Below are 21,866 nucleotides of genomic sequence, written 5' to 3'. Positions count from 1 at the left end.
TATCCAACCAAAATGTTGCCGTACTCGGTCAGCACGTCTGGAAATCGTTCCTGAAAGCCTGAATAGGCTGCCCTTATTTACAAGTTTGCTATTATGAATATAATTTTGTTTCGAAGAGCTTTGTGCTAAAATGTACCATTTACAATTGGCAATGAGATTTTTAATGACCCTCGTCATGCCAAAATGGGTCTTATTCCATATACGCCCGTCATATATATAGCCAACTCAGCCTGCGCATCTCTCATTCTGGTAAGGAGACACATAATTAGACCATAACACATTGAGTGATTTTATAGCGTACAGCATCGCCTCTGACCAGACTGTGCAAATGCAATTGTTGGGTTTAAGATACGCTGGCCGAAACGCATAAGACCCATTTTCACATGACGCGGCTATGAAAGTGTGATTTAAATGTGTCGAAAGAAAAATGCGTGTAAATCAAATATTAACATACGATATTTTTTCGATGGTTATTAAATACACCTATAATAAGGCATGTGAGCAAACATATGATGTGCACTCCCGTACTATAATTCGTACCTACTTACACTAATACGTGGTTCTCCCGTAGTATAATATTTATCTACTTACACTATTGTTTGGTTTGACAATGATAAATTGATAACACACATTTTTAATTTAATTATTTAGAAACGTTAATTGCAAACTTTATTTCAAAGTCAGCATTTACGCCAACTACCTTTTAAAAAGATAGTTCTTGTTATATTTAGTTGTTTTTTATATTCGGTTTTAGCAATTATAAAGCATTTGTGTTGTTGTCTATAATATACCTGTAGTTATTGGTGAACTCATGTTAAACTTTTTATTAATTTAGAACTATGAATGTAAATAAACTTAACCTTCTACTATTGCGTTGTTACCACCCGTGCATACAAAAGATCGCCGCTATCTGTTGAGAACAAAAGACTGTTTCCCAAAACAGCAATAATAGCATGCATTATCAACGAGGTTACACAACATCCACTATACTTGCTTATCAGCATCTATTAATTGCCTCAGATGCGATGGTTATCGTTCTTAGCGTAGTTAAGTATGACGTACCGTTTGGGTCGAATCAACAAGACCTTCTAGGTAAAAAGAGAAATGTACTTCGACGTACAATATTTACGTCGAGGTACATTTATTTGTACGTTGACGTACTAAATTGTACTTCGAGGTACAGTTTTTACCGACCCTTGAGTGTTAGCCAATCAGAAGACGCCTTACATCTGTTCCTTTTAGAGATATTTGACAATGAACATTATTATTATTATTATTATTATTATTATTCTTTATACCAAATTATGCAACTATCGACTGCTAACTCATAGATGTTGTGCGTATTTATTGAACAGTATTATTATTATTTATACCAAATTATGCGACTATCGACCGCTAGCTCATAGATATTGTGCGTATTTATTGACAGGGCGTGTCGGAAGTAACCTCTGACCTATGCAAACAATGGTTATCACAAAATACGACCAAACCACGGAGGTTATTTCACATTTTTAATCCCGTAATCGTTTGGTAATTGTTTGGTTACAGTTGGGAATTTCCTACACAGTAATGCACTGGACCGTGATACTCCGCCCCGCAAGGTCAATAAATGCTCACAATATGCTTGATAATTTTTTTTAAAAGGCAGCATTGAATCTTCTTCAAATTGGTATGTAATCTATTTCAATTTATTAAATACTAACTTCTTTTTTGTTTCAATTTTGATATTTTTATCCAGTTTGTCTTCAATTAAAAAAGAGATTTTTTTAACATTTGTTATGAATAAATCTGAAGGAAAGGCGGCTCAAGAGACGAGTGTTTTGATTGGCTATTCAGAAAATTTGAAGTACAAATTGTATTTCGACGTTAAATTTATACGTCGAAGTGTCTTTCATATTTGTACTTCGAAGTACAATTTTTGTACAACATAGTTTTCGTCGAAGTACATTTCTCGTCTTACCTGGTAGGTCTTGTTGGCTTTTGACCCAAATGGTACGCCATAGTTTAAAGCAGACCGACTTGCGACGCGTAAAACTAACCTTAGTTGTTCGCAAGCGAACAACTAATAACATAACTGGTGACCAATGGTTTTATTTTATTTCTGTATCATAACAAATTGTTCAAGCGTAATATCAACAACTACCGAATTCTATTCATACAAATTCTATTTATACCGAATTCTATGTTATAGAAAATCATAAGAACTGCAGCATTCGTCCTTTTGTTCTATTATGGTGGTGTTTCGTGTGGTGTTGCCTTGAAATTTATCCAACTCACTTCCTCTTTTGAATTCGAAAGTGCACAGGAAAATAATGAAACCAAAATCGCCAATATAATTGGTTTTATCAATCGTTACACTGTATTTATAACATATAGAGCACGAGATTATTGATCGGCGATACACTAAAATAAAACATATTTAATCAGGTATCTACATGTATGCTTGCGTAAATTTTAGGCCTTTTTGATTGCATATATATTTCACGTCCTCTAACTTTTTTGTAGCACGACTGGTCATGTGCTGATAATCTAGCGAATTACTTGTAAGAACGTGTTTTCTTTTAATTGGCTGTCCGGGAAAAACACATGAACACGGAATGGATTTTTAAACTTTATGTCGAGGTTAAATTCAACGTCGAGTGTTTAGGTTATTATTTATCTTTATGAGTATCTCTACATTTATATTCGCCTTGACTGTTAACCTGAATGAAGAGTTTTACTCCATTAATGTTATAAATATGTTTAAACCAAAAGTGTGGAGATAACAACATGCAAAAATTTAAATTTACAATTGTATCTACGTACTACAAACAATGGCATTGAGATGTTAAAACGTAGATCATAAACACTTGCTTTGCATTTACCACTATAAGCTCACTTCACTTGTTGTATGTGCATGGGTAACATGACATAATTCTGGTTATTGGTAGGACATTGAAACGAGTGACGTCTATGTCAATGGTTTCTTATTTAAACAGTTTCGATACTTGTTGATTTGGACTGGTTTACCGGAGTACATATTTTACAACCATTCAATAATAAATCAATATTGGCAGGTATATATTGTCAAACATACCAGCAAAAAAGTTATAAGTGTACGTGTAAAAACCTTCAACAATACTAATTCACGACTTGGCATGTTTTCGATAAAATGACAGTAGAATACACTTAAGTAACTACGCGAATGTGCTTTATAAATAATTTGATTTAACTAATTTGCTAAAACTACATACGCTTCATACAACATATTAACAACTTTGAGCTTTATTCATAAAACTCTCGCAGGTATTTTAGCAATAATCCGACGTGGTGGTTATCCAATCTTGAGAAAACCTTGACGAAATGTTTATCTTGACAACATCTAGGTCGGTTCAAATCTTTATCAAGTGTGTCAAAATATAACGTCGTCAGGTAAAATCTTATGAAACATTGTCACCACTCTTGAGGTAACATTAATGACTTATCTTGATGAAACTTTGTAATAATGTTTCTCATGACAATATCTATGCCTAGTTCGACTCGGGACCACGTGCTTCCAGACACTAGGTCAAATAATAAGAAAAAATATTGAAACCACTCTAGAGGCCGCACATGACTCAATCTTGATACTTGGTAAGAATGTTTATTTTGACAAGTCGAGATCAACTTTGGATCACGCGCGTTCGAAAATAAGTTCAACTTCTAAAACCGTTGAAAAACATTGGAACCACTATAGAGTCAATATTTATTGCTAAACATTGTTTAAACTTGGACGAATGTTAATGTTGACAATATCTATGCCGAGTTTAAATCTGGGTCACCTGCGTCCAATCCAGGTAACACGATCAAAGTTTAGCTAAATATTATAACCTCTCTATATGCAGGAATTGAGACGCAAACTTGATAACACTCGGTCACATTTTTATCTTTATATTTAGGCCTAATTCGAAAGTAGTTCACATGCTTCTAAAAACTGTGTCACCAGGTCAAATATTATAAACACCGCTTTTCCAATCTAGCTGCCAAATGTATAATTCAGTCTCAATGAAACTTGATCAGAATAGTTATATTGACTCAGACAATATCTTGGCCCACGTTTATGTTTCTTAACTAAGTAACCCGGTGAAAATTTAAAATAACATGTTACCCTCTAAAGTTTACATTAAGTACTCAATCATGATAAATCTTGGTTTGATTGTTTATCTTAAAAAATATAGGCCCTGTTTGAATCCGGGTCTAGCGGGGACAAAAACTAGGTCACCGGGTCAAATTTTCAACCATTTTGAAGCTTGAACTCAGGTGAGCATTTAAAGACCATCAGAGCCATCTTATTTCGATAATCAGTCCTTCTCTTTTCTGTATCTCAATTATGGGACTACGTGTTTGTCCTCCTCGGGGAAAACTAATTGCAATACTTTGATGACGATACTTTGACACTGGCGGCGAAGAGAAGTTTAAATGTATGCATGATGTCAAAAGTCTGGTTTTCGAAACTTAAAAGGAAAACGACTTAAACTTCTAATCACTTCATTGAAATATACAATATGTGATTAAAAAAGTTTAAATTTTATTTACACGTACATGTATTATGAATATTGCTGGGCCAATTGTGAGGTTGAGCGCTCCAAAACCGGTTTAAATCCCCATTTATTTACACGTACATGTATTATGAATATTGCTGGGTCATGTTGAGCGCTCATAAACCGGTTTAAACCCCCAATGCTTTGCATTGACCGTTCCAAGGCGGCGACCCCAGCTTTATTCTTATTTGTGTTTATGTTGTTTTGTATTGTGCTGTATTGACCTGTTTTGTACTGTTTTGTCAATCGGTCACTTGCCTTAAATAAAGGACCTACTAACTGTTTATAATAATAATTCAATACTACTCCAGCAGCTGGAGTTTTACTTCTTTATGTTGATAGACAAGACAAGACACAAGACAAGAATCTTTATTGAGACTTGTACAGAGTACATCGTCTAAATACATCAATAACATATACATACATGATGTCACGCTTTTAACATTTTGTTTAACATTGTGTTATGGTTAGATATAGTTTTACAATACATTAAAAAAATACATATATTATACATTAATACATTACTTAATGAAAAGTTATAACATTTAATTAGATGCCTAACAAGATAAGATATAACAAGCATTAGTACAGTATTACAGTGTTAAGGGGGAAAACCCTATGTATACTTCAAAGTAGTGTTCAAAAATGTATTTATTGCTTTTAACGCATATTTAATATATTATTCCAACATTAATAGCTCATTTGTGTTATTACCATTTAGTAATTGGTGGAATGTATATACAGATGGTTTATTGTAGTAAAATGGTTTTAAATATTTCTTTCTGATATTGATATATTTAGTGATAGTGATATTTAGTACATTTACATACAAAATGGAACTCATCTTCTAAATCTGATTCGTTACATAATAGGCAATGCCGTTCGTTTCTAGAGGTGTTTTGAGTAGCATATCTACCAGTCTGTATTCTAAGTGGAAGAATTGACAATCGTACTTTAGTAATGTATGCCCTCAGGGATTTAGGAATATGATCAAGGTAATGTTCATATACAAAAACAGGTTTAAATACACAATACATGTCCAGAACTATGCCAGTCCTGGATATACGTATCAATTACTCTACATTTAAATTGATGTAAAAATAGGTTAACAACGACCCAATGCACGTCATCAAAAGCATGTGAAAGTCCATATGTGTCTAACAGCCTTTTAACATTAGTAACCCAATTTATATGTCCCTTATTTCTATCTTGCAGTGCTTAAAATATACACTTTTTTATAATAATATTATCAAAATTTGAAATTTTCAACCAGTATTTAACAATTCTAATAAAACGATTAATAAATAAAGTATGCCGACCCAACTCCCCATATACTGCTGCACTACAAGTGTTCTGTTTAACAGTCAGCAATCTGTTGCAGAATTTTAAATGTATTCGTTCTATTTCTTTTGACTTTGTGTTGCCCCAAACTTCGCATGCATAGTTAAGAATTGAACCAACAAAAGCATCAAACAACTGACATACAATTTTGGAATTTAAATCAAATTCTTTACATTTAATGAATGAAATATTTATTGCTTTTAGTGCTTTACCAGCTAGATATTCTTGGTTCAAAGAGAAATTACCTGTATAATTAAAAACTGTACCCAAATGATTAAAATCATTGACAACCTTTATTGGTTGACCATTATATGACCAATGTTCTGATGGTAAAAGACGACCACGTTTCCGGAAAACCATAATTTTCGTTTTAGTAATATTTACCTTTAGTCCCCATGTATTGCAGTATTCAATTAACGGTCCAAATGAGAATGTACTTCTTCAGGCTATTTACCTAGTATTGCTATATCGTCATCAAAAAGCAACAATATAAGTATAATATCATCACTGATCAAACCGGAAGTAAAACTATCTTGTAAAAATAATTCTAGATCTTCAATAAATAGGTAAAATATTAGAGGTGACTTTACTTCCCCTTGACGTAGTCCGACAGCATAACTAAACTATTCTGAATAGGATGAACAATGCCTTACACAAGATTTGACATTATGATACATGTTTTAATAATTCTGAGCAGTTTGCCTTCAATACCACATTTGTATATTTTTAACCATACACCATTTCTATAAATAGTATCAAAACATTTTAACATATCAACGTATATAACATATAACCTTTTATTTTCATTAACATATTTTTGTAATAAAGACATTAAAATAAAAATAGCATCAACAGTGGATCGCCCTTTTCTAAATCCGAACTGTGCGTCCGAAATCATATTAAAGTTGTTACAAAAGGTTTCAATGCGTGCATTAACAACAGAGGTAAAAAGTTTAGATAAGCAACTAAGAAGTGTTATTCCCCTATAATTATTAATATCTGAATTATTTCCTTTTTGTGTATAGGGATTATTATACCCTCGGTCCACTTTTGTGGATACTCAGCAGAGTTTAAAATTGCATTAAATAGTTCACATATATGAGATGAAATAATATCTTTACATTCTAACAGATATTCATTCAAAAGGCAATCACTTCCACAAGATTTATTTCGTTTCAAAGAATTAATACCTTTTATTATTTCATTAATAGTAAATGGTATTCGGCAAATCAAAATTATTATTGGAACAAAATGATTCAGCCTCATCATTCTCGAACTCATAAATACCACTGCTAATACTTAAGAAAAAATGAACGAAAATTATCTAATGATATAGTTTCACCTTTGTTTTTGTTTTTCTTTTAGATTTAAAGTATTTCCAAAAATATGTTGTTTTTTTATTCGTCAAACTCTCTAACTCGTTAACTTTCCTTTGATTGTATTTTTTCTTATTTTTGTTGATTAATGTTATATAAGCGCCTTTGTATTCTAATAACTGCATTCTATTGACATCGTTTCTGTAAGAATTTAATCAGTTTAACATTCTTTTATAGTTTAAATGTGCGATTTTACAGTCGGTATCAAACCAATCTTTATACTTAAAGCTACCACTTTCTTCGCATTCGGATTTGTTAGAAATAACAATACTTTTGGAGAAAAACGGATCTGCTACTCTGCGAAAAACGTCAGTAAAACTATTCAACGCATTGTTAATCGATTCATTACAATAGCAATTTCAATCGTTCACAGTTCTATTAAAATCCGGTAATTTGGCTATTATACCCGAGCGGAATTCATTGCGTAACGATTCGTCCCATTTAAATTTGAATTCCTCATAAGAGGGATTATCTCCTGAAAAATTGTTACAATAAAGTTATACCCCTTTGGTTCTTTCAATCCCTCTATTTATTTCCCTTCTATCTGTCTGCGGAAACAAAATATAAATCCACACCAACGTGAAATAACAAACAAACAATTGTGAACCTCGAACTCAAGTGAGAATTTAATGAATACATTAATTATTAATGCATAATGCATGAAAAGAAAATTATTAAAGCTGTAAAATAACTATTAAAAAAAATAACTGACCCATTTCTTAAAACAAACTGAGTTATGTCTCATGATATGATCATCAGACTTGATTAATTGAGTCCTGTTCCCGCGGAAAAAATAGTTTAAACCTATTTAAATTAGTTCGATTGCATCAGAAGCAGGCTTATTGAAACGCTCTCAAGTCCGTTCCCTTGGCCAGGAACCAGTACTTGGTGTCTTTGGAGACGATCTTAAGAACGCTCCCTCAATGGGTATCGAAATATTGACCTCACCTCACGGTCGCTAGGCGGACACAATAGCCATTACACAAATTGGCGAAATTAATGAAACTAGGGATGGGAAATAATGTTGAAAAATATATTCGATAATTAGTTTCTTATTTTGGAACAAAATCGAAAATTCGATCCTTAAACTTACAATTTAAATGTTTAAACTTTAGACTTCCGGAGCAAAGAACTGTTCCGGATTGCCACAAACACAACTATAAATCGCATCTTATATGCAGCTTTTAAAAAGGTGATAGAGTAGTCATTTTTCAAAACGATTATAGATTATTACTTCCTTCGTGTTATCTGCATACATTTTATTCACATAAGATATCAACTATTTCCGGAGTTTAGTTCTCGTTTATATCAATGGTTTACTAAATTATTTGAATTACCGGTACTTACCGTAAATCATAGTTAATGCTTTTTACGCAAACAAATATCAGAACCACGACGATGTTAAAACTTAAACATAACGTTAATTATAATTTATCAATAATATTCCTTCTATGTACACACATTGTATGTTGCCTTTGTCTTATCACTATAGCGCGCGAAATAATTATGAAACATGAAAAGTTGGCACTGTATAATGCTTTATTTTGATGGTAGTAAGAATCTAAACTGTAGTTAACACTCTAGAGACCATATATATTGCTAAATTTTTATGAAACATGCTTATCTTGACAATAAGAAGAACGAGTTTGAATCTGGGTCACATGCGTCAACAAATTACGTCTCTAGGCTGCACACCACACTTTTTAGCCACCAATGCGAATTGGCCCCGGTCAAATTTTTAAATAAAGAGAACATTGCTCAAGTAAGCACCAATTTGAGTGTCTAAATAATAATGAATGTCAGGTTTGAGCTGTGGTGATTTTTCTTGGATGTTTGTAAGTTACCAAAACATTGGTATTGCAACTATAGCTGCATACAGGAAGTAGAATTAATGCAATTTGAAAACAGGTGTAATGCTGGCTCCGGTTAGTATTTCTGTATGGAAATTTGAAAGGGCGTACGGACATTGAACTATGACAAAAAATCTTATCCTTTGATCCCCAATTTTCTCCATTGCTGTTTAGTACTTGGTAAGTTACCAATGTAAAAACATGGTTTCCAGGCACCTTGCTTCTGCGGGAAAGTGGCAGTTTGTTGTTGAAACTGGCTTAAAAAGGCTCGGAAACACACAGAATTCTGATGATTTGATTTGAAATAATCGATACTAAAACATTTTGCCCCAACTCATTTGATTTGAATGTTACAGATTTTTCAGAAGGCACAGCCTCAACCTTTCTGCAAATGTGCTTGTTTTATTTTCAGATTTGCGAGGTGACCAGTTTCCAGACATCGGTTCGCTCCTGCTTGTGTACGAGATTGGCCGAGACTAAAAAAGCTGTAGTGTGCCACCTCGATGTAGGAAGGTAAGAAAGGAGTAAGGGAAAGAGAGAGAGAGAGAACTAACGAGGTAACAGCTAGCCGGTTCGTTTGGTAAAACGGAAGAGCTTCTGAAAGATGAAGAGCGCTTCTAAAGCGTTTGATTGGTCGTCTTCTAATTTTAGAAGCTCTTCCTTCGATTTCGCGCGAAAGGCAGAAGAGAAAGAAGCGAAATAGGTCACGTGACACGAAAACATGGCCGATCAATTGGTGTAAGTATTACCAATGCATTTAAAATTGTATTTTGAACACTAAATCTTTTTCACAATGCCAAAAAAATGGATTTTCATAAAGAAACATAAGTTCATGATATCAAAAGCTAACAAAGCGCTCTCATGTAGCATAAAATAAGTATGTGGTAATGGTATCTGTTGTCAATAAGGCAAACACGAGTTCTGTATATGTTCAAATACGAAGAAGGGCCACTTCTGGTATATTTCTACGGGGGAGGAGTCTTCAGAAATGATCCCAATTCAATTTTTATTTTAAGTCGGTGCATATATGGCAATATAAACATTACCTATGTATAGCTGTTTACCGACATATCATAACAACATAACATGTAACAATTGAGCAAGCATATTTGAGATTCAATGAGAATAAATAAATAACTACAAAACATCAGAGTATCATATACTGGAATGAAAAATCAAAGGTGGGTTTAAAATAAATAACATTAATACATTGTGTAATTAAAAAAATGTGTGTTGTACCTGCTGATCTTGACTTATAAATGTCTACAAGCTGCCTTTAAAGCAATAGGGTAAAGACTGAATGAGAAATATGGGCACAAAAGGTGCGACAGATACAAAAAGGATTTAAGAAAATTGCTATTCCCTCAGATCAGATCTGCGAGGAAATGATCAGCAGCTACCTCACAAAGCACATACATGAATGAAAACATAGTATATATAGTATGATATACATCTTAGATATAATATAATATCTGGGAGGATCTTGAGCCGATAATTGTTATTATTGTATTACATTACTTAGATTAAAGCATTTTCTATGTTACAATTAAAGTTGACTGGTATTAAGTTCAATCACGGTTGTACAATAATTTACTTCTTTCCTTTTATTCAATTTGTGTGATTCCAGAACATTCATTGTGAGCATTGATGGTGTCAACCATGAAGTAGCAGCACTTACGGCGATCGTGGAATCGCTAAATTCGTCTGGTATGTAAGTTAAAGAGTAATAATTTATTTTAGCTCGATTGCATCCAAAGCTTACGGCTTATTGAAATGCTCTAGAGTCAATTATGTGAATTTATCTAACATATATCTTGTATACATTTTGTTTATGCCTAAAAAGTTTTTTTATTTTGGTCTAGATTGACCGCACAATTTTTTAAGCTTTTTAAAAATTCCACTGTTTAGTCTAAAGTCTAAGTTAATATCGCCCCTTCTACAAAAATGACCTAATTCGATTGGTTTCTGTGTTTAATGTACTTTATTGAAATTCGATTGGCTAAGAGCAATCAGATGCCCATGGTGTATTTTCCATACACCCGAGTAATTTCCATATATTCTGAGTAATCGGTTGAGATATAATCATTACACAGTAACTTCGTTTTCATATGGTATGAAATTACTTAAAGTGTATATCCCATACACCCATCAGTTACTAACAGTGTAACTTATCATCCAAATGTATGGTTATCTGGCAAAAATAGTAATTTTAAATTTTTAGCTTGGTTGTTTTCGGAGAAAACCCGAGGTATTGTCATAGCCAGCTCGCCGTCCGGCGTCTGCCGTCTGCGTCATGCTTAAACCTAAACAATGGCTCTAAAATCATAGTGCTTCTACTTACAACGTTGAAACTTCATGTGTAGCTGCACCTTGAGATCTACACGCCACACTTATTTTTGGGTCACAAGTTCACAGGTCAAGCCACCCACAGTTGAGTGTAACTTGTTAAAATTCACTTGTTTGTATTAAATTAGCTGAGCTAAAATAAAAAAATATTGATGGCAAAGTGTACAGGAACAAGTCTTACTTTTTTGAGGGCTTTAAAGTTAATACATGCATTGATTTCATATACTTATATTTAAAATTTTGCCAAAAACAAACACACACAAAAAACAATATAAGTCTTGGTGAAATAAATGTTGGGTTACTGCTTCCAAACAAATTTCCCAGAAGTCATTCAATTTACTATGAATTTTCTTTTCAGATCCGCTTACCAGACAACGAGCGTACGGATACATCTCATCGCTAATCAATCAAGGTTCGACCTTTAATCTGTGTTAACTTGACTATGACAAAATATTCCAGTGATGAAACCACTCTTCAGAGTAATTGTGTCTTTCGTCTACTATTTCTTACTACTTTATTTCTGTATGCCAAAGTATTTAAATTGGTTCATTTGGTTAACTATCTACATGTAGGTCACATGGCTGTTGATGCAAACTTAAAATTGTAATCTTATGGTCAGTAACATTGAGAACTCAGGCCTATTGTTACCTGTGCCAATTAGCAGGGATACAGTGTCCTATGGACATATTTCTAGTTAATTAAAGAAAAGGCACATGATCTAGGAGCAACATTTGTCATAACACACTTGTGTCCAATAATGTCAAAAAAGCTTGTTAACAAATTGGTGGTGTGTGCGGGTTGTAAATTACAAACAAGATGGTTATTATTATGCCCCTTCCATTTAACATTGGCAGGGATTGTTCAGCATTGCACTTTCCGTCTGTCTAAAGATTCTGTGAATGCCATTCTGCTTAAACCTTTGTTATGAAATACATGTAGTTGAAACTTACCAAACTGCCACATTCAGTAGTCCTGCTATAAATATAAAAAATCTTCAGTTTACCAACTTAAGTTTTACTTAAATTACATTGTTGCTATTGTAGGGACAACTTCTGCTGTGGCAGAAGTAGCAGAGCTTCTACACAAAGAACAAGATGACACTTCTAGTTCTACAGAGACATTAAAGTGGTCAAGGCCACAAACAGAACTACTTATTGCGTTATACAAAGACAAAGTGGAATAATTCAAAAATCCATCAATAAAAAAAAGATTTTGTGGTTGGAAGTTACAAATGAATAAAATTTCATGGGTTATTCATTCACACCAAAACAGGTAGAAGGACGATGGAAGACACTTCTGTCTTCATATAGACGGGTAAAGGACCTAAATAGGCAAACTGGAAAGGACAGAAAATCCATAGAATTTGGACGACATACTTCTAGACAGGCATGATACCACGCCAGTCTACACTTTGTCATCATCGTCAAATAGCCAATCCGAAGAGCCAGATTCAGATCATGGATCAACACCATCATGTCAGCGTGAAGAGGGGGACTCGGATTCAGGTGAGCCACCTAAAAAGGCATGCAAGACAAAAGAAAGAAGAGAAAGCTCTGCAACTCAAGTCATCAACTTTCTAAAAGTGTTTCAGGATCAAGAAGAAAAAAGGGAAAGGGAAAAATTGGAAACTGCTAAACAAATGCACAATGAAAAAGTTTCACTTTTCAGTAAATTGATTGATGTTTTGAAAAACCAACAATAGTTAAATGTAACCAAAAATGAATCATTTTGTAACAAGTAAACTTTTGCTATTATTCTGTCATCTATGAGTGTGCAGACTAAGAATATGTTTTTATATTTGTTTACAGAGGGGGTAATCACGTGATAGTCAAGATGGCGACGTCCACGCCGAGACAGTTATTTTTCGCCTTTTTATACCCTTTATTACTCTTGTTTAATTTTTAAACGACGCTCGGTATGTCAATACTATATAAACTGTACGCTGAAGCTTCTTTAGCTACGTGTGGTGTAGCCTTGACATTAAAATGTCATTAATTTGGGTAGCAGGCTCTTTCGGCCCCAAGCTCTTTCGGCCCAGTCCGAAATTTCAGGCTTCTCGGCCCCAAGCTTATTCGGCCCCAAATCGACCAGGCTCATTCGGCCCCATATTTTTCTACACCTATTAACTAGGGTGTATGATTGAATAAAGGTGTTCAAAATGATATATATTGAGTTGTCGGTTTGTTCCTTTGTATTGCTTTTGATTATTGATGATAAAATGAAATTAATTGAAAACCATTATTGTTTTACAAACTGTTACCAATGTATGTAATTGTTTTAATTGTTACATTGTGCCGGCTTTAAATTGTATCGATTGTCGGTTTGTTTGTTAAATATTGCGTTTGATTAAAGGTGTAAATGATGAGTATTTGTTTGGTATGTTCCATTGTTGTTTTTTTGTCGGTTATTTAGCAATTCTTAACGAAATTATTGCAAAAACGTATAAAAGTGCTATTATTGTGTTAATTGGTATCATAAGTCATTTTGCTATCTATGTTATACTTTGGTTACTAGTTCTATAATTGTGCTGTGAAATTTGGTATGATATTGGATGTTACTTGTGTTAATCGTAAATAAATTTGTAAGTGTTATTGTTTGTAAATTTGTGATGGAGGAAGACAAGTGTTTAGTGTGTAAGAATGCCGTTCGCTCGCTGCAGCATGGCATCACATGTGACGTTTGCGACAAATGGCAGCATCGCACCTGCAATACAGGTAAGTGTTTAATACTAACAATAAAAGTAAAACTTCTCTCGCGAAACATGGTAAAAATGCTTTCAAATGAGAACTGAGACATTTAATGCAAACGTGAATTAATCTAATTGCCTTATTACAATTTGTTATCTGGTTTGACACATGTATTTTACAACCTGATTTAGGTCATAAAACCGGGCATAGCTGCGGGGGCTTCACTCGATAATGAAAGACGGGGTCGCATTAATTAATGAATTATGATATGGATTTTATTATAATAGTCTCATCCATATTTATATTTTTCATAATTTTGATTATATAATTTTATCCTACAGCTAAATAATTTTATAGAACAAATACGACTCATAAAGAAAAGATAAGGTTTTCTCCACAGTTTTTTTAGATCAGGCTTCATCCACACTTATTTTTAGAACATTACGTAGGGACTAGTTGTTTTTTTTTGGCCTTTCACCCTGATTGCGTCATTAAGGTCATTGGGTACGCAGTCGTTTAACGAGTTTACGAGTATGTGTGTGTGTGTGTGTGTGTGTGTGTGTGTGTGTGTGTGTGTGTGTGTGTGTGTGTGTGTGTGTGTGTGTGTGTGTGTGTGTGTGTGTGTGTGTGTGTGTGTGTGTGTGTGTGTGTGTGTGTGTGTGTGTGGTGTGTGTGTGTGTGTGTGTGTGTGTGTGTGTGTGTGTGTGTGTGTGGTGTGTGTGTGTGTGTGTGTGTGTGTGTGTGTGTGTGTGTGTGTGTGTGTGTGTGTGTGTGTGTGTGTGTGTGTGTGTGTGTGTGTGTGTGTGTGTGTGTGTGTGTGTGTGTGTGTGTGTGTGTGTGTGTGTGTGTGTGTGTGTGTGTGTGTGTGTGTGTGTGTGTGTGTGTGTGTGTGTGTGTGTGTGTGTGTGTGTGTGTTTGTGCGCGCGCGCGCGCCGTGCGTGCGTGCGTGCGTGCGTGTGTGTTTGTGTGTGTGTGTGTGTGTGTGTGCGCGCGCGCGCCGTGCGTGCGTGCGTGCGTGCTTGTGTGTGTGTGTGCGTGCGTGCGTGCGTGCGTGTGTGTTTACGATGGATTACTATTATATAATGAATGTGAAAAACACAGTGTTTTGATATAACACTGGAATGAAACTGGTGAGACTGCATTTTCGATTTAGTTAAAATGTCGAATGTACTCGAATAACGCGATGTTTTGTTGAACAATTGATGGATTAAATTTAATAAAAGTGTCAGTGAATTGTTCTTTAACTTTTCGAAGGAAATCGATGTCGAATTAAAGCGGTAATTTCTTTGATGGTTTAGTCGTTCCTTTGTCAGTCGATCAAATAATGTCTATCCACAAAGAATTGCCTGCTTACATCCAGTGCTTTAAAATGGAAAAGATGGATGGCGATGAAGAAATTTGTCTAGAATTTTAACTCGTCATGGAAGCAAATTAAAAATTACGAAAATAAACATGGCGAGGTTATTATACAACTTCGGTGAGTAGAACAATAATTTTATGTAAGTAAGTATAAAGTGTGTAAAAAGAAGAGTTGTTTAAAGACTAAAATTAACAGAATCGGCGGGAATAAATGCTGAATCATGCTTCACGTAGCCACGGTATGTGTCTACACATTTGGTAAATTTCAAAATGGCGGGAGCCATGTTTGTTTTTTGTTTTTTTACAGTGGTGAAGCAAGAATTGTAGTTTGAACAAAACCGTCTGTGTTCTACTTGAGTGTGTTACATTTGGAACGCTGATTAAATTTGAATCTAGGCGTAAAGCGATATTTTGTCCCGTTACATTTCTTTTGCGTGGAATTCTTAAGGACTTTTTCGATTTCCGTAAACAGGAAAGATCATAATAAATATTACTACGCAATGTAAGATTCAGTTAATTTCATGTGTTTTTGCTTTTTTTTAGGAATAAATTAAATAAAACAATATTGTAGGATAAATAGAATACTTTGCCATATAAACCTTTCTTCACTCGTGGGATAAATGTAAGTACACAATCACACTAACATAGTATTCTCTATAAGATGATGATGCAATACAGGTAAGTGTCAATGTCAACTGACTAGCTAAGATTATCGACAAATAAATTATTTTCCTAAGTAAGACTGTACATGGGTCTAATTTGCAAAATTTTAAATTTATTTTATTGTCATGGTTATAATTTGCATTTTTTTTTTAATTTATTTTATTGTCAGCTCATTGTCAGTTCAAAGTTAACTGATTCATGAACTTAAATCTACATTTTTGTTACCTGTTAACCCGAATACACAACACACATGTATTTAACAACCTGATAAAGATCATAAAACCGGGCATAGGTGCGAGTGTGCTAGACAATGGCTTCATTCGATAATGATTGACGGGGTCGGAGTAATTAAAGAAAACAACATCTGTTTAATGCATTAACGATGTGTGAACATCGTCAAGTTAGTTATTAATCAATTAGGTTATGTTGTTAATTTATGACGAATTTTGCAAACACTTTGTAGGCATATCCGCGACAGAATATTTTAGTGCAAAGAGGGGGATATTGTTCTTACCTTCATCTGCAATGACTGCCGCAACCGCCTTACAACGCCTTACAACGCCTTACAACGCCTTACAACGCCTTACAACGCCTGACATCAGCCTAAACATCAGCCTAAACTTAAAAAATGTCGCGCAGTCGACTATGCTTGAGGTACTAGTTACTTCTCCGATATTATTGTTATAAATATAAAGTATATTCAGGTTTTTACAGTTTCACAAGCATAAACAAGTTCAGAGATAGTTTTCATTGGTATTATTTATCATTTTGATATCATCTATTAAACGGACTAGCTCTTTATCATGGTGTGCTAAAAGATTTTTCTTTGTGTTAATCGTAAATCGTAAGTAAAGTAATATAAAACAGTGGCATTATTTTTGACATTAATACATTTAAGTTGTTTATTCGTTGTATGCTCAGGCATCCGAGGATCCTGCTTTGCTTCCACGGTTCGACATTTCGCACGATTTCGGATTGTCCGTGGTGTCAGCGTCAGAAGACATAGCGCTCACCCGAACGTCCGAGTTCGAGCCTTTTGATTTGACAAGAGCCGAAGTTCCACCTGCCCGTTGTGATCGACGAACGGTATGTAAACTTAAAAATGGTATAATCGTGTAACTTATGAGCAATCAATATAAAATAGTTATTCTATTTAACAGTGGATACTACTGTTATATGTTTAATGCTTAACATTCGAATACTGTTTTACGTTAAATGCTTAACATTATAATAATATTGAACGTTAAATGCTTAACAGTATAAATGCTATGCCCATGTTAAACTGTTCGTTTCAGTAATCTTCAAGAGCCAGCTGTATCCGACAGTGTACTAACTCAGCCCGAAACCATAGAATACACCGTTGTAGACGCAGGAACCAAAAGAGGCAAACCAAAGCTAGTATCCTCCGATGGATATTCATTCACGTTTAAGGTAATTAAGTTTTTACATAAGCCGTAAACACCCATACGTATTATTAAATTTAAACAATGTTAAAAACTACATTATTTGTGTATCTGTGTATGCGTAAATAGTGACTTTAAATAAACTGCTTTAATATGCAAAACTACTATATCTATACATTTTAGTCGCGCTCTGTAAAAATGGGGTTTAATGCATGTGCGAAAAGTATTTCTTTTTTTTTAAAACTATTTTACGTAATGAATTAAGTATTTGTATATCAGTTACCATTATATTTTCCCGTTTACAGAAACAGACAAAGAAGCAAGCTGTATGGCGATGCAGCGTGCGACGGAAAGCGTTCATGTGTACCGCGTCGGTCACGCAAGAGGGTGACATATTTCAAGCGAAAGGGCCGCACACTCACGCTGATGACCCTTCGATGCGGAAGAAAGTGGAATTGAAACGTAATGTAAGTTGGAATGGCGTGTTTATATATGTACGAAGTTTTGATAAAATAGAGAAAATGAAACGTAATATAAATTATTGATATAATAATGTAAAAAGTTATTTAATCATATCTTGTTTAGTTGTATATATACAATGTAAGATGTTTTGAGAAAATAGAGAATATATGTATGTTGTAATCTTGTTCAGTTGAAGACAGCGGCCGTGGCTGATGTGTTCGCGGCCTCCCGTAGATTGGCTGATGACCATATGAATGTTTTCGAGGCCACAGATTTTAACCTGCCCAAGCCGCAGACATTGACGAGGATCCTCAACCGTGCCCGAGAAAAGCATCGGCCAACAGATCCATCATCACTTGACTTTGAGGTAAATTTATGAGATGAATTGCTCATTTTCAATATACGTATAATATACAAACATGGTATTTATTTTTAATATACAAAAATAATGGTAATCACATGCATATTCTCATTATAATAACAACAGGTGGACACAGACTTCATCGGAGATGGTTTTCTACGCGGCGATGTGCGTGTAGACGGGAAACGTCACCTCATCTTCGCCAGCGACGATCAGCTGAGCAGACTCCAGCAGTCAAACCGCTGGTTCGTCGACGGCACGTTCCACGTCGTCCGGAAGCCTTTTTATCAGCTTCTATCCGTGCACGCATTCCTAGGACACGAGGATTGTCTGAAGCAGGTGCCTTTACTCTTCGTGTTGATGTCACGCAGAAGGAAGGTAGACTACCTCGCCGTCTTCCGGCACATTTTGGGTTTGTGGCGGGAAGAACCACAAGTCCAAGGATTCGTAATGGACTTTGAGATATATATTTTTTTTCAATTTGCGTTATAAGTGTTATTCAATGTGAACATGTGCATAAGATACATGTCAATTCGTTATGCAACTTTTGCATATACTATTTCAGCCTTGTGGCAGGCGCTACGCGAAATCTTCCCCGCCGCCCAGATGAAAGGCTGCGTGTTTCACTGGACCCAGGCTGTGCTGCGGCGCATCAACGAAGTGGGCCTGAAGACCACGTATGAGAGACGGGAGGCCGTCCACGCCCTTATGAGAAAGTTGATGGCCGTTCCCTTTCTGCCGGGAACTCATATTCCGCGTGCATTCAGCAGGTACAATTAATGTTTCCAACATGTTTACACGTTCTAGTATATATAATTAGTGGACATTGAATAAACTTTTAATTTTCAAATAATTGTGGTAACACATGCTTTTTTATTAAGGTTGGCTGAACGCGCGACGTCCATGGAGACGGAAGCGGTGTTCTCCTACATTCAGTCCACCTGGCTTGACAGTTCAATCTGGGCACCGGAAGAATGGTCTGTGTACCGACAGACTGTCAGAACGAACAACGACACAGAAGGTTTGTGATGCATTCAGTCTGTCTGTATATTGTATGTTCACTAAATATTTTTTGTAAGTACCTTAAAGTGTACGTAATTTTATTTTCATTGTGTTACTAAAGCGATTTACAAATTATATTGCATTGTCTTATTAGTGTTTTGTTTTTAAGGGTGGCACCGTCGGTTGAGTTTGAAGGCAGCCGACCACAAGTGCTCCTTCTATGTGTTGGTACCTCTTCTGCGGCGCGAGGCCGAGTACCTGCCAGTGCAGGCCCAGCTGGTGCGAGAGGGAACCGGGCGGGTCCGACTCAACGTCTATGTAAATCTTGACGAGGAGCTTGGCCAGCTATGGGAAGAATACGACCAGCGGGAACTGACCACCGAGGATTTCCTAAACCAAGATCGGGGAGACGTATGCCTTCTGAATCGTCGCCTCTTGATGATGATGATGATGATGATGATGATGATGATGATGATGATGATGATGATGATGATGATGATGATGATGATGATGATGATGATGATGATAATGCTGGGATATATAAACCTATCACCACATGATGATGATTATCACGTTACGTTGATGATAATTATGATGAATATTATTATTATTATTATTATGATGAATATGCTGTAATTATTAAGTTACAAATAAATTATGCAATTATAATGATGATGATGATTATTATTAGAGTGATTCTTTTGATGCTGAAGATTATTATGCTGCTGCAGACTATGGTGTATTTATGCTGATAAGTATAATGATGATGATTTAAATGCTGATGTTTCTTATGCTGATTATTATGATGATGATAATTTTGATGATCATTATTATTATACTGATGATTGTGACTCTTATGATGAATGATGATGATTAATATTTATATGATGATTATTATGATGATGTAATTGCATTATTAATAAAATAAACAACTTGTGTGTAGTAAATTATGTAGTATGTAATTAGGTTAAATTAATGTATTGTGTTGTTAAGACGTATGTATTCCTTATTGTTATAACTTTAAAATTATCCAAATAAATGTAATATAAATTAGTTTATAGTTTGTTTTATTTTAAAAGCCGTCTCATATTCTTGTATCTATTCTTCTCATTTCGACGACGATATACCTGAAGCAAAAGACAAAGAGAATCTTTTTATGTCCCCCACTATAGTAGTGGGGGACATATTGTTTTTGCCCTGTCTGTTGGTCTGTTGGTTAGTCTGTTGGTTTGCGCCAACTTTAACATTTGCAATAACTTTTGAAATATTGAAGATAGCAACTTGATATTTGGCATGCATATGTATCTCATGGAGCTGCAGATTTTGAGTGGTGAAAGGTCAAGGTCAAGGTTATCCTTCAGGCCAAAGGTCAAATATATGGGTCAAAATCGCTCATTTAATATACACTTTTGAAATATTTCAATATTCAAGATAGCAACTTGATATTTGGCATGCATGTGTATCTCATGGAGCTGCACATTTTGAGTGGTGAAAGGTCAAGGTCAAGGTCATCCTTCAAGGTCAGAGGTCAAATATATGTGGCCGAAATCGCTCATTTTATGAGTACTTTTGCAATATTGAAGATAGCAACTTGATATTTTGCACGCATGTGTATCTCATGGAGTTGCACATTTTGAGTGGTGAAAGGTCAAGGTCAAGGTCATCCTTCAAGGTCAAATATATAGGTCAAAATTGTTCATGTAATGTCACTTCTGCAATATTGAAGCTAGCAATTTTATATTTGACATGCATGTGTATCTCATGGAGCTGCACATTTTGAGTGGTGAAGGGTCAAGGTCAAACGTCATATACGGGGACATAGTGTTTCACAAACACATCTTGTTTCATATGCATTAATCCTCAATAAAGATAATATATTAGTGTAATAAACAATATTCCATAGTTTTAAAGAGTTTCGACCAACATATTTGCAACGATTTATTCAAATAAAAAATGGGGCCGAAAAAGCCTGGTACCTGGGCCGAAAGAGCCTGAAATTGGGGCCGAAAGAGCCTGAAAAACCGGGGCCGAAAGAGCTTGGGGCCGAAAGAGCCGACAAATCATTAATTTGTCTCACTTCCTCTTTTGAAATCGAAACGGTCGTGTCTATTTTGGATCATATATAAATTGCTACAATGGATACAAAATCTATATATTTGCAGCATTGTTTACGACAATGTTTTTTTTTTGTTTAATAAATTATTTGAAAAGAAAATCGCTGTTGATAAAGACCAAATGTGGATTAAAGGGTGTCAAAGTATCAATAAAACTGTTGATATGCACAATGGTTACCAGTAAAATCTGTCTTTTCAACCGAAGTACCGCTCATCAAAACAAAATTGTATCCATTCTAGACGATTTCAAGAATATAGCCAGCTGTAGTGATACTTACCAATTTGGATCCATTCAAGACAAAAAAAATTCAAGAGTCTAGCCAGCTCTTTTGATAGAGTCTAG

General features: G+C 34.9%; 2 protein-coding genes and 1 long non-coding RNA gene across 3 annotated transcripts; all 3 read left to right on the top strand.

The window, feature by feature from the left end:
- Positions 1-2,287: 2,287 nt before the first annotated feature.
- LOC127841623 (uncharacterized) lies at positions 2,288-12,963 on the top strand. The gene is made up of 5 exons (XR_008031186.1): positions 2,288-2,427; positions 9,539-9,639; positions 10,754-10,833; positions 11,831-11,884; positions 12,516-12,963. It is a non-coding gene; the product is annotated as an uncharacterized LOC127841623 (long non-coding RNA).
- A 2,235-nt stretch (positions 12,964-15,198) lies between these two features.
- On the top strand, positions 15,199-18,899 carry LOC127842103 (uncharacterized). Its single transcript, XM_052371425.1, has 6 exons — positions 15,199-16,835; positions 17,103-17,267; positions 17,477-17,612; positions 17,890-18,051; positions 18,237-18,413; positions 18,534-18,899. The coding sequence occupies exons 4-6, from the start codon at positions 17,944-17,946 to the stop codon at positions 18,897-18,899; spliced, it is 651 nt and encodes a 216-aa protein (XP_052227385.1). The 5' UTR covers positions 15,199-16,835; positions 17,103-17,267; positions 17,477-17,612; positions 17,890-17,943.
- Positions 18,900-18,932: 33 nt separating this feature from the next.
- On the top strand, positions 18,933-20,462 carry LOC127842102 (uncharacterized). Its single transcript, XM_052371424.1, has 3 exons — positions 18,933-19,177; positions 19,289-19,428; positions 19,579-20,462. Exons 1-3 carry the CDS (start codon positions 18,933-18,935, stop codon positions 20,043-20,045), a joined length of 852 nt encoding a protein of 283 aa, XP_052227384.1. The 3' UTR covers positions 20,046-20,462.
- The last annotated feature ends 1,404 nt before the right edge of the window (positions 20,463-21,866 follow it).

Source organism: Dreissena polymorpha, chromosome 8, assembly GCF_020536995.1.
Source record: "Dreissena polymorpha isolate Duluth1 chromosome 8, UMN_Dpol_1.0, whole genome shotgun sequence".
In the NCBI taxonomy this organism is placed as follows: Eukaryota; Metazoa; Mollusca; class Bivalvia; order Myida; family Dreissenidae; genus Dreissena; species Dreissena polymorpha.
The sequence above is the reverse complement of the archived record's forward strand: the minus strand, read 5'-3'. Positions and strand labels throughout refer to the sequence as shown.